The sequence below is a fragment of the Xyrauchen texanus genome, chromosome 7, assembly GCF_025860055.1.
Source record: "Xyrauchen texanus isolate HMW12.3.18 chromosome 7, RBS_HiC_50CHRs, whole genome shotgun sequence".
NCBI lineage: Eukaryota > Metazoa > Chordata > Actinopteri > Cypriniformes > Catostomidae > Xyrauchen > Xyrauchen texanus.
This window is the reverse complement of record NC_068282.1, coordinates 26891522-26907790: the sequence shown is the minus strand read 5'-3', so window position 1 is coordinate 26907790 and position 16269 is coordinate 26891522. Positions and strand designations below refer to the sequence as shown.

Below are 16269 nucleotides of genomic sequence, written 5' to 3'. Positions count from 1 at the left end.
CTGGGTGTTTCGGGTCTTACAACAGACACCCTTGTCCAGGCGACCCGACCGAGGCTGATCAGGCCCCGGCCTGTGTCCAAGTGGCATTCTACTGCCCCCACTGCTCTCCCCTCTTTAACCAGAGCACTAGTACTAGCCAACACAGAGTTTAAAGTGCAACAATTATTATTTTATTTTTATTCATTTTTTGAGTGTATGGTGCTCACAAAAAAAAAATAGTCTTTAGCTATTTTTGAAGATTGAGGTGTAGTCTGCTTCACAGATGGAGTTGGGAAAGTCATTCCACCATCGAGGTACAGGGAAGCTAAAGTCCGGGAAAGTGATTTGGTGCCTCTTTGTACTGGTACCACAATTGGCTGCTCATTTGCAGACCACTGCCTTCAGGTGTGAATGTAGCTCTGCATGAATGATTGTCGGTAAGCTTGCCCAGACCAGACTGTATGTCAGCAACCAACAGCTAGTTTAGAAAAAGTGGTGAAACATGCTCTCTTGGATTCATTGAAGACCAGCCATAATGCTACATTCTGGATCATTTGCAGAGGCTCAATGGACATGCAGGAAGGCCTGCTAAAAGAGCATTACAGTAATCAAGTCTAGATATGGCAAGAGACTGAACAAGGAGTTGTTTGTCATGATCAGAGAGGAAGTGTGTTATCATCCTAATATTGTAGAGTACAAATCTACATAATTTGGCTGTTTTTGAGATGTGGTCGATGAAATATAGTTAGTTGTTGGTGGTTACCCCTAGGTTTCTGACTGTTTTGAATGGAGTTATTGTAGATGGACCCAACTGAATGGTGATCGTGCTCAACAGCAGGGTTGGCTGGAATGACGAGGAGCTTGATGAATGCCAGTGATATTGTATATATAGAGAAGAGAAGTGGGCCAAGCACAGAGTTCTGAGGTACCCAAGTAAGTAGCTGATTTGACTTGAACACCCTGCCTCTTCAGGCTATCTTGAAAGACCTACCTGAGAGATAGGACTTGAATCAGCCAAGCACAGTTTCGTTGATGCCCAGAGTAGAGGGAGTGGACAGGAGGATCTGATGGTTGACTGTGTCAAAGGCTGCAGATAGGTCCAGTAGTATAAGGATGGATGATCTGGAGCCAGCTCTCGCCTGTCTCAGGGATTCGGTGACAGGCAGCAGGGCAGTCCTGACTGATTGTAGTCTGACTGATTGTAGTCTAGCAGCTTGTTCTGTGAGAGGATGGCAGAGATCTGATTGAAAACAACCCTTTTGAGTGTTTTCACCATGAATGGGAGGAGATAAACAGTCTGTAGTTTTCTACTTGTGTGGGGTTAAACACAGGTTTTTTAAGAAGTGGATCTACTCAAGCCTTCTTAAATGTGGTGGGAAAAGTGTCTCCAAGTAAAGATGTGTTAATTATGTGTGTGAATGCAGGTAGGTTGGATGAGAGATGGCTTGGAGAAGGTAGGAAGGAATAGGGTCAAGGGGGCAGGTGGTGGGATGGTTGGAGAGGATGAGTTTAGAGACATAAGTGCCAGGTAGAGGAGAGAACATAAAAGCTAATCATAACTTAACAACCAGTCTAGCTAATGATATGCCTATTGATAGGCCTATTATTTAATAAAAATAATAAAATAAATCTGCTATAAATACTACAGATTTTTCATTAACTTATGACTATATTTCTAGCTAAAACAATTTAATAAATACTTGCTTGGTTATGTCTGAAGTTCACCATAATTGGTTTTAAATAATTAAACATGATGTTGCACTATAAGGTCTTATAACAGCATACTTACCCTGCCTTGATATGCAAATCACTGCCTTTCAAGTCTTTGACTGTCTGTGCAGTGAGGAAGCAAAACCTTAGCTTTTGGACATAGCTGCAATAACTTCTACGCCAGGGGTCAAATGAACTAGTGAATCGTTTATTTGAAGTGATTCATTTACATGATCTGTCCAAAAAAACTGATTCAACAAAATTAAATGGGACTTTCCAATGTTATATATAAGTGGATTGGTGAATCGTTTGTTTAACCAGTTCACTTGCATGAACCATAGTGTTTAAGTGAAACATTAAATTCACTTAAATGTTTCAACTTCGCATGAGAAAGAGAGAGAAGACCATATAGGTGAGCTTATATGATTACTTGTTTACTGTGTGCACAATACAATATGTCAAAAAGCAATGTACTGTTTTGTCATGTTACACCATTACTAGTTGGACAATGTAGCTTGTTATTAGAACAGCTAAAATATGTGAAAAAAGTTGAACTACTGCCAAATTACTGTATAATTTAGTAGTAGTTTTTAAAGTAGATAATTAAGTTAGAAGCTAGTTTGTTGATTCCCTACACTAATGTGGCATGGCTTTGCTCATCGAGCGGCCCAGAGAATGCTGCCACCCAAGGCCACTCACGCTGCCTATATTTCCAATGCCAAGATCCAACACTGGTGCCATTAATATGTGTACATAGAAGAGATGCAAAAATTCACTCTTATTTAAGGTGTTTTCAAACAGGTTTCCCAGACATATGGGGGATCTTCCATTGATCAATCAAACAAATAGTCCTGCCCAACACTTTTTTTGTGCCAGTGTTGCTGTTTCGAGATACTCAAAACAACAAAAACAGTTGTTTTAGCATATTAAGCAGTAAATGAAGTAGATTTACATCAACAAATTACACACATCACCTGTAAGTAAGACCTTTTCCTTAAAAAAAAGACATATGGGATGATGGAGGCACAAAGAGATGGTTTGGATTTGCACATGGCCGGTGATGCTTCACACATGGCTACGTTCAATACAATAAACTGTGTTTTAACAATTTTGCTTATTCAAAGTGACATAATCATATGGGATTTCAAGTTTTTACTATTTTGTCCTCTAGCTAGCATAGTCGAATGTAACAAAGAACGATAATATGGGAGCAGAGAGTAAGTGGCCAACAACATTTAGCAATCAGATTTTTTAATGCACAATAATTTATACATTATATGAATAACAAAGATTATAATAACTTAAAATAATCCATCTGAGACATAGGGGGTGATCAGAATCAGGGGGAAGTCTTTCTCAAGATGCCATCTGCTCTGAAAGTCTTGCTTTGCATCTGGGACTCACTCTCAGGCCCCAGCAGCTGGGATGGATTAAGGGTGGAATATCTAATGAGAAGTTCCCCTCAGAGGGAGAAGCAGGATTCAGACTTGTGAATTCAGACTTGATTCAAGTGGAAAATACAGTCAGGGAAGCACATGGTGCGGATTTTGTTGAACGACCTTATCTGAACTGAGCTGACTGTTGATCCTGCCATACATGACATACAGTTTTTGACTTTCTCCATCAAAAACAGATGGAGAAAGTCCATTGTTCATATTGCTAATCCATTGTTTACAGAGTCCGTACTTGTCCCACTTTTTAAAATGCCTCTTCTTACGAGAGCTTTCGCCATGACATCATTTCTCTGTATTGAAAGACAAGATTGAAGTTAGCAAAACAGCATTGTGTGCATGCTCCTAAAGGCGACTTGTACGTAACACCTCCTTAGCTGACGTCTTTCCTTCAAATTTTTGATCGCATTTTGTCATGTGTACTTGGACAGATTGAGACTATAGCTCTACAATGCAAAAACCTGCAGTAGCTTGAAAATAATGGCACATAGAAACATACTGCTAACATTGTATGTACAAAATAAGAATGTTTTCTTATTTAGTGTTTAATTGGAGTGAATCTCATTTTAAGCACATGGATGACAAACCAAATCAAATAGATTATTACAGGTATGACTGGTAGTTGGTCTACTCTCACTGAATTCCCAAAATTAGCAAACAGAGAAGACACAAAATGCAATTTTCTTTTCAGAAATTAACTTATTTTAAAAAAGTTTATTACTGCTGCCTGGTGTAATAACAGGAGGAACACTCACACAGTGCAGCTGGGAATGATTCTCTCTTCAGGGTGCTTAGAGAAACTCATTTTCTTCAGGAAAGACGGGAGTCGGAGTTTGGACCTGTATTGTTTTGGCACTGAACTGAAACCAGAGAAAAGAAGAGAGAAGGTATGAATGGGAAAGCAAATGCATTTACCATTTTACTTAGGACTTGGACATAATTATTGTTACAACTGCTAGACAGACACTCTTTAAAGCTCAAATGTGTAATATCTGTGCCACTAGCAACACCAAATGAAAGTGAAAATTTTTAAAACTTTTTTCAAACATATTCCAGAAAACTCCCTGCGTCTTCCATTGGCTGTACAAACTGATAGTTCCTCCCTAACCTCACAACAATTGGTCAAGCCATGCCAATACTTCTGACAGTGAAACAAATTACACATATCTGCATTAAAATGGCATAAAACCTGTTTAGAGATTAAACACCACCCAGATTTTCACCAAAACCCCTACACACAAAATCACATTTTACAATATGTGTACATTTTCTGCTCGTATTCTGGCTTCTTATGAACAGAATCAGGTGACATACAGGTTGCTGAGAGGATCACTTGACTGTAAATTAATTGCAGCATCTGTTTGTCCTGTTACACATTAGTCACCAGCCACTCTGAGATACTCACCATTTAGCCTGTGATGTGGGCAGGCCATGAATATCAGAAGTACTCCCTCTTTCCTCTTTGTCTTGCTCTTTCACATACTCTTCCTCCTCTTGGATGTCAGAAATGCAATCCCATAGTTGGCTATTGACAAAAAGTGCCTCCTGCAAGCTCCGTCCATGGTCCACACAAGTCACCTGGCGACAGAGAGGACAGCGAATAGTGCGCAGGCCACTGTAATGCAGTGCCATTGTCTCCAGACAGTGGGTGCAGAATGTGTGGTTACAGTGCAGCATTCTGGGAACGCGATCGCTACGGGAGTAGGGCAGATAACAGACCCCACATTCCTGATTCTCGGACAGCACCATGGCTTCAGGAAGAGTGCGCACACAAGCACTTTAAAGTAAAAGGTAGAAGCCAGACCAAAAGTCCTGATGAGAGTCAGATCTCTTATGTTTTCAGAGCTGTTGAACAAGTGAAGACTGAAGAAGCAGAGATGTTCTGACTGAATGAAGGTGACGTTGGTTGGTGGGTAGGAAAATGCTTGTTGTAAACTGTCTGTTTTAGAGGAACAGCAAATATGTGGCCAGTCTAAAGAAGTCCTAGCCTCTAATTTCTGAAGTGAAAAGAAGGAATTTTCAGCTTTCTGTGTAAAACAATCAGAGATATATAAATATTATTGCAGCACATGATAATTACTACAGAACCGAACATAACTGTTATGGATAAAGAGAAACAGTAAAGTTACAGTGAAAATCTTGAAGCAGATGGTACAGCTGTCACCAGACCTGCCCCCACTGAGCATTCATGCTTATAATATAGTATTCTACTCCATTGCTGCAGGCCACCTGTTAGTCCAGAATTATTAATTGAATTTAACCTCTAAGTACTGACCTCACTCTGACAACTGATGAGCAATTATGGCAAGATCTCTGGTTTCTGCAACCAGGAGAACATTAACAAGTTTTGTCCCACTTTATATTAGGTGACTTTAACTTCTGTACACTTCAGCATTAGATACAATGTACTTATTATGTACACATTGTTGCAATGTACTTACATTTAAAGTACCTGCATTTAATTACACTGTAAACCTTACCCCTAACCATATAAACCTAACCCAACTCTTACCCTAAAACCTTACTCTAACCCCTAATCCCTATACTAAATCTATCGTATCTCAACCTCAGTAGAAGCAAATGTGAATCTTGTGAGAATTTAGCAGAACAACATGTAGTTACACAGTAAATACATTGTATTGTATATATTTTAATGTTAGTCCATAGTTAGTACATAATTAAAGTCACCTTATATAACGTGTGACCACAATTTTTGTACAGTATACCAATTCAATATTCAATGTATAGCGTACTGTAAATAAAGAACTATTGTTTTTATATATAGTGTAACAAGATAGTTTTGCTGTCTTGTTAGTGATAATCATGTATAACATTATGACAGACATCCTTAGTCAAATTGTAACTTGACATTTACGTCAAACCATTTGAATTGCATGTTCTTTCTATTTCATTAAAGAAATGTTATAATGATTTTTTTTAGCAATTCCAGTAAACACAACAGAAAAAAAAGTGAAGGTGGCCTAGGGTAAATCAACCTTATATTGTAAAGGAAATAAACATAGAATAATACTTACTGAAGAACGTCTTTGTTAGAAGATTAACTCATCTGAGTAGGAATTAGTAGTTATGTGAATAGGAGCAAGCTCTGCTGTCACTGTGAATATCTCCAGTATGATTTAAACTGGCAGTAGAGTCATGGGGGAGGTAATATCTGCCACTCTCCTCCCACTTTGGCACACAAAGCAAGAGGACTGGCCTTACAAGCACTCTCTCTCTCTCACTCTCTCCCTCTCTCTCTCTCTCTATTTAAAGTAGTCATTTAGAATCCCATTTATCATAGAAATTCTTTAGAAATCCTGTCAGTTCAGAGATTCCATGTTAAAATAAATATTGGATTCTTTATTTTGAACAGTCACTATATGTTTTTCAGCACATGCTCAGTGATGTTTTTCAACTTTCAACAGTTTATGTATGTTCTTGTGTCAGGCAATTCTTAGAGTTAAAAAAGTACTGTTGAAGGATTAAAATAAATGCCCCTGTTAATGCAGCCTAGTGGTATTTTAGCGATAAAAAGAATTGGCTTTTTCTTGTCTAATGTTTTCTTTAGTTCCATGTATGCACTTTCACAACAATGTTGTTCCAAAGCAGTTGTAAACTGTTGTAATCCCACCTGTAAGCAAGGAAAATGTGACAGTGGCTAGGACAAAAGCAAAGAAAAAACAGAGAGGGGAAACGGTCTTCCCTGGCACATATTAAAGGTGCTAAACACTTAACAATTAACTAGACATATAATTACTATAATATTAGTCATATAATGATTTTCACAAAAATATTGAGTCAGCTGGCAGTAAAAAGAGACAGGGCTGTCAAATGTATTTTTCCAGACACCATTAAAGGGATGCAGGAAGTGGTTGGGTAGGGATACTTTACCGTTTTACTGGCATCAGGGAAAATACAAATAGTGATCACAGAAACTAAAAATGTGTTGTCAAAATTATGGAAAGGCCTGAGTGAAAGGTGTTCTGGTAGACCTTACCAATACAGCACAACTATATGGTTTTGAATGTTCTAGAACGACTTGGGATAATATTTTATACCAAATTACCTATGTTAGCAGCAGGGTTGGGAGGGTTACTTTTTTTATGTAATTGGTTACAGATTAACGATTACTTACAATAAATGTAATCAATAAATTAATCAAATTACCAAAATATGAAATTAATATAATCAGATTACTTTTCATTACTTTTGGATTACCACAAAGGGCATATATGTAAATAAAAGCAAGATAAAATCACTATGATCTCTAAAACTTAAATTATGCCTTGAATGCAAACAGAACATGTTTGAGTAATGTTGTATCTGTTATATCTAAGGAAAATAAACATGTACACTGCACACTAACAAGAAAACAGAAAATCATAAAGCAAATATAATCAGAACAGATGCACTGAATTATGTCTTGGATAACATTAAATCTGACAGGATATACCTCAGATTCAAAAACACTGTGAAGTGTAATTCTACCATGTATTGCAGTTAGTGTGTATAGGGAAGGTGTCTATTGCACTATTCATTAACTTCAGACTGTATTCAGTAGGTAGATCACATGTTATTGTTATCACCATCATCTTTAGTATTGTCATAATTAACTGCTGGAGCATGTCTTTCCTCTGTTTACTCATGACCACACCAGCTAAAAGTTTATGGCTAATTTGTTTATGTTTCTGTTTAAGGAGGATTTTAAAGGGGGAAAATTGTTTTAAAGAATATACTTAAAACAGATTTAAACTTTTAGTGTGCCTTTTCAGTTACTTATTTCTAATTACTGTAAGTGTTGAACATTTGCCAGACTGTCTTCCTCACTCAGATATTTGACCTGTTCTCAACAATTATTTCAGATCAAAATCAGATCAATTCTTCATTGAACTTTCTTTAGTAAGAACTTAAAACACATTTCAATTAATTTGGTATGTATGTGTACAATTTGGATTTGTTATTACCACTGCTTTGTACGTTTGCGATCCGCGTGGAAACAGCTCTGGTAATGGACAGTTGTGAAAGATAGAGGATTGTGTAACATACATTTTTGAAATAATTCACAATCATAAAATGATTTCTCATCTCAACCACAGTGAGGGAACTCTTAAGAATATGGGAAAGACAAACGTGAGCCAGATCACGCAAACTTTTGAAATGGTCTATTATTATGGCAGAAATGTAATAACATTTTAATAAATCACATTTTAATGTAGAAAAGTTTACTAAAATACATGAATACATGGGACTTGCATTACTACTCGTTTATATGGGTCGAGTAGTCCCAGAAAAGTGAAATCATTTTAATTTCCACCTCCACTTTTTAAACACTGACAGATAATGCCAAATTATGTCCGTCATTTTGATAGATTAAACATGAGAAAACCAGTTTTAGAATATCTCTTAAATTTTTATGTTAACTATCTTTACTGTAGGCCTACTTGATATGTGCGCTTAGGAGAGAGCGTGCAAGCAGCGCAACTGAAGTGATGCGGGTGACGAAACATGCGTCACTTTGACAGATTTATTTGGCTGCGTTGATAAACAGTCTTGTCCTTGCAGTTTGTTGATTCGTTTAATTGCTCTTCTCAAGAATTTTGGCTTGCTGCGTATGTGAAACTGTACACTCATGCTTTAAAACGTAGTCACTTTAGCGTAATTCCAAACGTATTAAAATGTAAATACAGAGGACACAGTTTGTGGATTTATTGATTTTCTATAGAACAAGCGCAACTGCAATCATGTGATCGACAAAAAGTATCGCTTGTCCCCCGTTATTTAATTATCATCCGAACGTATGATTTTTATCAGAAGAGCAATGAAACTGTATTTTTGCAGAAATCATCATGAGAAACCATTACCGTCGGAATAAGGTTTAAGTATAAATGTTCAAAAAGTAAAGGAAAACAAAAACCAGGGCTCGTCCGGGATTTGAACCCGGGACCTCTCGCACCCAAAGCGAGAATCATACCCCTAGACCAACGAGCCACTCATGTTTCGTTTTTTGAAATATAATATAATACAGTCCTTTCCGTTCCGTGTTTGTATATATTATTTTGAATAACACTTCGTCATTTCTACAGGTAAATACTGGCGACCTATCCTATTTTAGGACCCAGACTTGCATACCAAAAATAAAACTATGGGCTCGTCCGGGATTTGAACCCGGGACCTCTCGCACCCGAAGCGAGAATCATACCCCTAGACCAACGAGCCACGTGCATCTACACATAGCAATCTGATGAGAATATAAGGAGAATACAACCACGTTATTGTTTTAAATATATCTGATATACCTAATGGCTTGTCAATTCGCTAGGACAAGCAAGAACTAAAGCCACTTGTAATCAACATTTTCATTTAATTTCAGCCAAATGCGTGGTAGTAAATGACAAGCATAAAATAATTATGTTTTAAGTAACAGTTACGTTAATCTTTAAGATGGCTTACATACATTAAAGTACAAATTCGCACACTTTATCAATAACTAACTATGTATAATAATAAGTTTATTTGTAAACACCCAAAGAACGTTTATAATGGAGTGTAATACTATTTTTGTTACTACAACCTCGCTGTTCGCTGAGTGAACGATCAGAACTTCTTGGGGTGAGCTGATGTTTTGTATAGTAGCCCTCTTGCATTCTCCACGAAAGTTGATGTCAGTACCTCGTGATTGAATATTCACCCACAGTGTTGATACAGGCGGCTGCTCATCTTAAGTAAAATCAGCACACAAAAAAAACACTTCATGGACAACGAATGTTACAGATTGCTTTTATCAGATTAAAAAATATATTGTAGCGTGCTTATGCCTAAAAAATTCTAGCGTGTTAATTAAAGCGTATCCGTTAACTGAGCAACATGTAACATTGACATCAAGCGTTTAAAATTGGTACAGCAGTCCAAATATTGTGAAGAGTTGTCTCCGCCCCCTCACCCCCCAGACACGAAGCTCACGCGGGTTGCCAGGTTGAGGACACGAGACAGAAACGAGCAATTTGACAATGTTACGTGATGAGCCTTACAATGTAAATTGATCAGTTTGTAGCTTCCAAATTACTACATCATGTGGATTTTTTATAACTCTGTCAGTGTTAGCTGGATGTACGTATTTCTTTTCATTATATTAATTCAGCATACATATGTCAAAGCAATTGTTTTAAATTGACTCGTAACATATATCTGTATAATTGATTGAATGCCTTTGATTAAATTGCAAACTGTAAGCTTATATCACCATAAACCATATAGAGTGGCCCCAAAACGTTTTTGGACACTTTTCATTACATTTCATTTCATTGCATTATTTGCATGTAAGTGATGCTTTTTTTAAAAAATGTTTCTTTTATCTTTTTTTTTTTAAAGTACAAAAACATACTTTTCTGAGGCATTTTTGCAGTTACTGTCAAGGTGATTTTTTTAAGAAATCAGTTCCTCTCAAGTTTACACAAATGTCATTACAGTATAACCTCAGGTGTGTATGGACATTTTTCATTTAAGTTTGACTCCCAAATACTAGTGTAAAAAAAAACTTTTTTTCATAAAATTGGACAATGGTTCATGTATTGTTTTATAATTTAAAACATAACAAACTTGTTTTTTTGTTTTGTTTAGATTTTTCTGGAAAATTGTGCTTGTTTCTTTAAAACAAATAGTAAATAAATGTATCCAAATATTTTTTGGGGCATCTGTATGGGGTTTAAGTTAACCGCATTATGTAATCTTACATATCTTCAATAGGGAATGTGAAGGAGAACACTTTCAACATGGTTCACATTCTGCTGCAGTTCACATTGGCTCTGATTTTTTGTTCTCCAGATCCAGGTGCTGAGGAAACAGTTAGATGAGATGCAAGCTGGTAAACAAGAGCTGGTTGTGAAGTATGAAGAACAACTCAAGCATGTAAAAAATTAACTAAGATCAGCAATGGGGCTGTACATATAATTGTAACACCCACAATATTTTGTATGACCTAATCCAGTCTTTGTCAGGTGTCTGTCTCAGTAATGAACAACGTCTTTCCGCAGTTGTCTAAATTGAAGTGCAGATATGACAAGCTAAAAATATAAGCATTTGAAAGAGACACGTGAAGGAGCTCTGAGCAGAGATGAGGACATTAGTGAGGTGTCCCACCTCAACAGCAAGTTGGAGGTACACAGACTGGTTAATTATCTACTCTGTGTTCAACAGAGTGGACTTCATGTTTTACATATGAATAAACTAATGAATGTTATTAAGGAGGGAAGTAATACATTTGAAATAAATAAAAAAAAAATGTACATACAACAGACAGCAGGACTGGTTGCAATTAATGTTGCTACCAGGGTTGGAAAGAGTACTGAAAAAATACTCAAGTAAAAATACTGTTACTTCTTAAAAAAAATGTAGTTTGAATAGAGTAAAAGAACCTGTTCTAATAACTACTCAAGTAAGAGTAAAAGAGTAGCTAAATTAAAAGTACTCATGAGTGGTAAGTACTGATTAGCTATGCCCCTTTATAATAAAACTCTATGATGCAATTTAAAAATTTAGCACACGTACCCTAATTTACATTCCCTTTTATGGCTTTTTGCCAGAAATTATAAAAAATATTAAGTAAAATATGAAGTATTTTATTGGTGTTTGTGACTGACAACTTTTAAAATACATCACTTATCTATGATACTGTAATCACTACATGAATCTGATTAAAACAAATAAATAAAAGGGTGATATGATTACAGAAATTAAAAGATGAAAAAGTTATTTTCAATATCATAATGTATGAAACAATTACATTAAAATCAGTTTATGTGTAGGGTCTAAATTTTCTTTAATGCCTATTGAGAGAGTTTTTGTTGTGCATAAAACATGTTCAAAACGTAAGGAATGAAAAAAAAAAACACAAAAAAATCAGGGTCACTCGAACAATAGAGGCGGTAGAGCAGTTGTTTGGTACAGGGCCCAAATCCATGTGACTCCAGTGGTTACATCCATGTCTTCAGAAGAGATCTGATAGGTTGTGTAAGAAACAGATAAATATTTAAGTACATTTTTACTTTAAAGTCTGTGGGATGTGCTCCTTCTGAGATACAATGATTTAGTTCTTGTATCTTTTAAGCCCAGCAATAGATGTGTTCTCCATCTAATGCATGATGCACACTTTTCTGAAGTTTGTGACTGGTGGAATGTTCTGCTTCTGTTACAGACGTAAAAGTTAAGTAAATCTTTTATATTTTATCTAGATCAACCAACCAGTGGTTGTCTAGCTATCGCAATCGATGTAATGAACATCACTGGTCTAGATGTAGAACATAGGCTAAGTATAGAAAATTACTAAAATGTTTATAATCGATATAGAGGACATCTCTCTTTTTTTTCAGATAAACATCAGGATATTTTTTTCACCCAGCCCTATTGATAAAATTGCCTTAATCTCTCACATCAACCCAATAATCTCAGTGATAGATAGTTAAATTGTAATAGACGCACAGAATCTAAAAAGCAAAAATATGAAATTTCCTCGATATGTCTCTTCAAATTAGAGGCAGGATTAATGCTGATATCTGGCTTGATAAAGCTAAACTCACATGACACGATAATGCAATTGGCCTTTTTCACTGCGAAAAGCCCTTTCAGGTGCTGCCATGGTGATGAACTGTGCCTGAGGCATCCTCTGCATCCATAACAGTTGGTACCTGATCTACAGCTGCCATTCAAGTTTTTTACGTGTGATTTGATTTGACTGGAGTCACAAGACTCTCCTGAGCCATTAATGTTGATAGTTAAAAATAAAATCAGGACAGGGAACTAGCTAACACAAACGATGGGACAATAGCGCAGTAAAAGTACAGTTACAGCACTTAAAATGTACTGTAATGTAAGTAAAAGTATGCAATTTTTAAACTAATTAAAGTACAGTTCCTGGGAAAAACTACTTAATTACAGTAACATGGATATTTGTAATTTGTTTACACCCCTGGTTGCTACATACTTTATAAGATATGATAAATAAATAAAGAATCTGGATCTGAACCAGCCTTTAGTGTCGGTTCTTGTACTTGAGGCCATTAAGTATATGGATGGCCTCTGGGAAGAAGCAGTGATGGTGACTGGAGGTTCAAGTCCACATGGACTATAATTGTCTGCCTAAGGGGATTAAGGTGAAGTGGTAAAGCTTCTAGACTCATGGTGTGTGTGTATATATATATATATATGTTTAATTTGGTATATTAAACAGCACACACACACATTATATATATATATATACACACACATACTCACAGGTGACAAGAAAATTGTTGATCATCTCCTAACAAGGCCACATCTCAAGATCTTTGTAGAATAGGTGGTAAGCATACAATAAGTTCTTGTAGTCAACATGATGAATGCAGGAGAAATTGTTATGGCCAGACGACTGGGTCAGAACATCTCTGAAAGGAGATACGTGAAGGAGCTCTGAGCAGAGATGAGGACATTAGTGAGGTGTCCCACCTCAACAGCAAGTTGGAGGTACACAGACTGGTTAATTATCTACTCTGTGTTCAACAGAGTGGACTTCATGTTTTACATATGAATAAACTAACAAATGTTATTAAGGAGGGAAGTAATAAATTAGAAATTTAAAAAAAATTGTACATACAACAGACAGCAGGACTGGTTGCAGTTAATGTTGCTACCAGGGTTGGAAAGCGTACTAAAAGAATACTCAAGTAAAAATACTGTTACTTCTTAAAAAATTTAGTTTGAGTAGAGTAAAAGTACCTGTTCTAATAACTACTCACTAAGAGTAAAAGAGTAGCTAATTTAAAAGTACTCATGAGTGGTAAGTACTGATTTGCGAAAGCTATGCCCCTTTATAATAAAACTATGCTGCTCGAAACAGCAATGTTGTGCGTTGCTTCTCATCACGGTCAGCAGTGATCCGAGGAAGGACAAACCATATCTCCTTATCGATGCACGCTGACAACGAAGGCTATCCCATCTGGTCCGAAAAAACAGAAGGTCTACTGTGGCACATGTCACAGAAATGTTTAATGATGGTTACGGGAGGAATGTGTCACAACACACAGTGCATCTTATTCTGCCGAGTATGGGCTGCGTTGCCGCAGACCGGTCAGAATGCCCATGATGTGTCCACATATATATAGTGTATATATATGACACATACAGGTGCTGGTCATATAATTAGAATATCATCAAAAAGTTGATTTATTTCAGTAATTCCATTCAAAAAGTGAAACTTGGATATTATATTCATTCATTACACACAGACTGATATATTTCAAATGTTTATTTCATTTAATTTTGATGATTAAAACTGACAACTAATGAAAATCCCAAATTCAGTATCTCCGAAAACTTTTATATTACCAGTACAAAAAAAGGATTTTTAGAAATGTTGGCCAACTGAAAAGTATGAACATGTAAAGTATGAGCATGTACAGCACTCAATACTTAGTTGGGGCTCCTTTTGCCTGAATTGCTGCAGCAATGTGGCGTGGCATGGAGTCGATCAGTCTGTGGCACTGCTCGGGTGTTATGAGAGCCCAGGTTGCTCTGATAGTGGCCTTCAGCTCTTCTGCATTGTTGAGTCTGGCGTATCGCATCTTCCTCTTCATAATACCCCATAGATTTTCTATAGGGTTAAGGTCAGGCGAGTTTGCTGGCCAATTAAGAACAGGGATACCATGGTCCTTAAACCAGGTACTGGTAGCTTTGGCACTGTGTGCAGGTGCCAAGTCCTTTTGGAAAATGAAATCTGCATCTCCATAAAGTTGGTCAGCAACAGGAAGCATGAAGTGCTCTAAAACTTCCTGGTAGATGGCTGCGTTGACCTTGGACCTCAGAAAACACAGTGGACCAACACCAGATGACATGGCACCCCAAACCATCACTGACTGTGGAAACTTTACACTTGACTTCAAGCAACGTGGATTCTGTGCCTCTCATCTCTTCCTCCAGACTCTGGCACCTTGATTTCCAAAGGAAATGCAAAATTTACTTTCATCAGAGAACATAACTTTTTACCACTCAGCAGCAGTCCAGTCCTTTTTGTGTTCTGACGCTGTGTCTTGTTCAAGAGTGGCTTGACACAAGGAATGCGACAGCTGAAACCTATGTCTTGCATACGTCTGTACATGGTGGTTCTTGAAGCACTGACTCCAGCTGCAGTCCACTCTTTGTCAATCACCCAATTTTTGAATGGGTTTTGTTTCACAATCCTCTCCAGGGTGTGGTTATCCCTATTGCTTGTACACTTTTTTCTACCACATCTTTTCCTGCCCTTCTCCTCTCTATTAATGTGCTTGGACACAGAGCTCTGTGAACAGCCAGTCTCTTTAGCAATGACCTTTTGTGTCTTGCCCTCCTTGTGCAAGGTGTCAATGGTCGTCTTTTGGACAGCTGTCAAGTCAGCAGTCTTCCCCATGATTGTGTAGCCTACAGACCTAGACTGAGAGACCATTTAAAGGCCTTTGCAGGTGTTTTGAGTTAATTAGCTGATTAGAGTGTGGCACCAGGTGTCTTCAATATTGAACCTTTTCACAATATTCAAATTTTCTGAGATACTGATTTTGGGGGTTTTCATTAGTTGTCAGTTATAATCATCAAAATTAAAAGGAATGGACACTTGAAATATATCAGTCTGTGTGGAATGAATGTATACATTATCCAAGTTTCACTTTTTGAATGGAATTACTGAAATAAATCAACTTTTTGATGATATTCTAATTATATGACCAGCACTTGTATGTGTATATATATATATATATATATATATATATGCGGGAGGGTAAAGAGAGATTAAATTGCAGAGATGGATTTACACTATTAAAAAAAGTTTTAGGCTGATATATACCCATGTGATGTGAAACTGTTAAAAATGTAGTTCTATACAATATTTAATATGTATAAGTATTATTACAAAACTTTTTTGTAATCAATGTGATACAAATGTACATATTTTGGATTGAGCATTAAGCACTCCTGTCATTAACACAGGAGTTTTGTCAGTGCTCAGCAGAGTGGGAACAGAGACGGCAGTACCAGAGACAAGTGACCACACTCGAGGAACAGTGGAAAAACCTAGCTAAACAGTTTTCCCTCATCCAGCTGGACCTAATTTAAAGCCTAATATAATTTTATT

The 16269-nt window shown here is 36.8% G+C and overlaps 1 protein-coding gene and 2 non-coding genes across 4 annotated transcripts; all 3 read right to left on the bottom strand.

Moving 5' to 3' along the window:
- Positions 1-1964: 1964 nt before the first annotated feature.
- LOC127646832 (uncharacterized) lies at positions 1965-6264 on the bottom strand. 2 transcript variants are annotated; one of them, XM_052130741.1, is made up of 4 exons: positions 6176-6264; positions 4546-5167; positions 3896-4000; positions 1965-3433 (listed from the first exon to the last, which is right to left on the bottom strand). In XM_052130741.1, the coding sequence occupies exons 2-4, from the start codon at positions 4887-4889 to the stop codon at positions 3403-3405; spliced, it is 480 nt and encodes a 159-aa protein (XP_051986701.1). In that variant the 5' UTR covers positions 4890-5167; positions 6176-6264; the 3' UTR covers positions 1965-3402. The 2 variants fall into 2 exon arrangements, with proteins under 2 accessions (XP_051986701.1, XP_051986702.1); XM_052130742.1 differs by having other exon boundaries at positions 4546-5137; positions 6176-6262.
- A 2792-nt stretch (positions 6265-9056) lies between these two features.
- trnap-ugg (transfer RNA proline (anticodon UGG)) lies at positions 9057-9128 on the bottom strand. Its single transcript has one exon. It is a non-coding gene; the product is annotated as a tRNA-Pro (tRNA).
- A 156-nt stretch (positions 9129-9284) lies between these two features.
- On the bottom strand, positions 9285-9356 carry trnap-cgg (transfer RNA proline (anticodon CGG)). Its single transcript has one exon. It is a non-coding gene; the product is annotated as a tRNA-Pro (tRNA).
- Positions 9357-16269: the final 6913 nt, after the last annotated feature.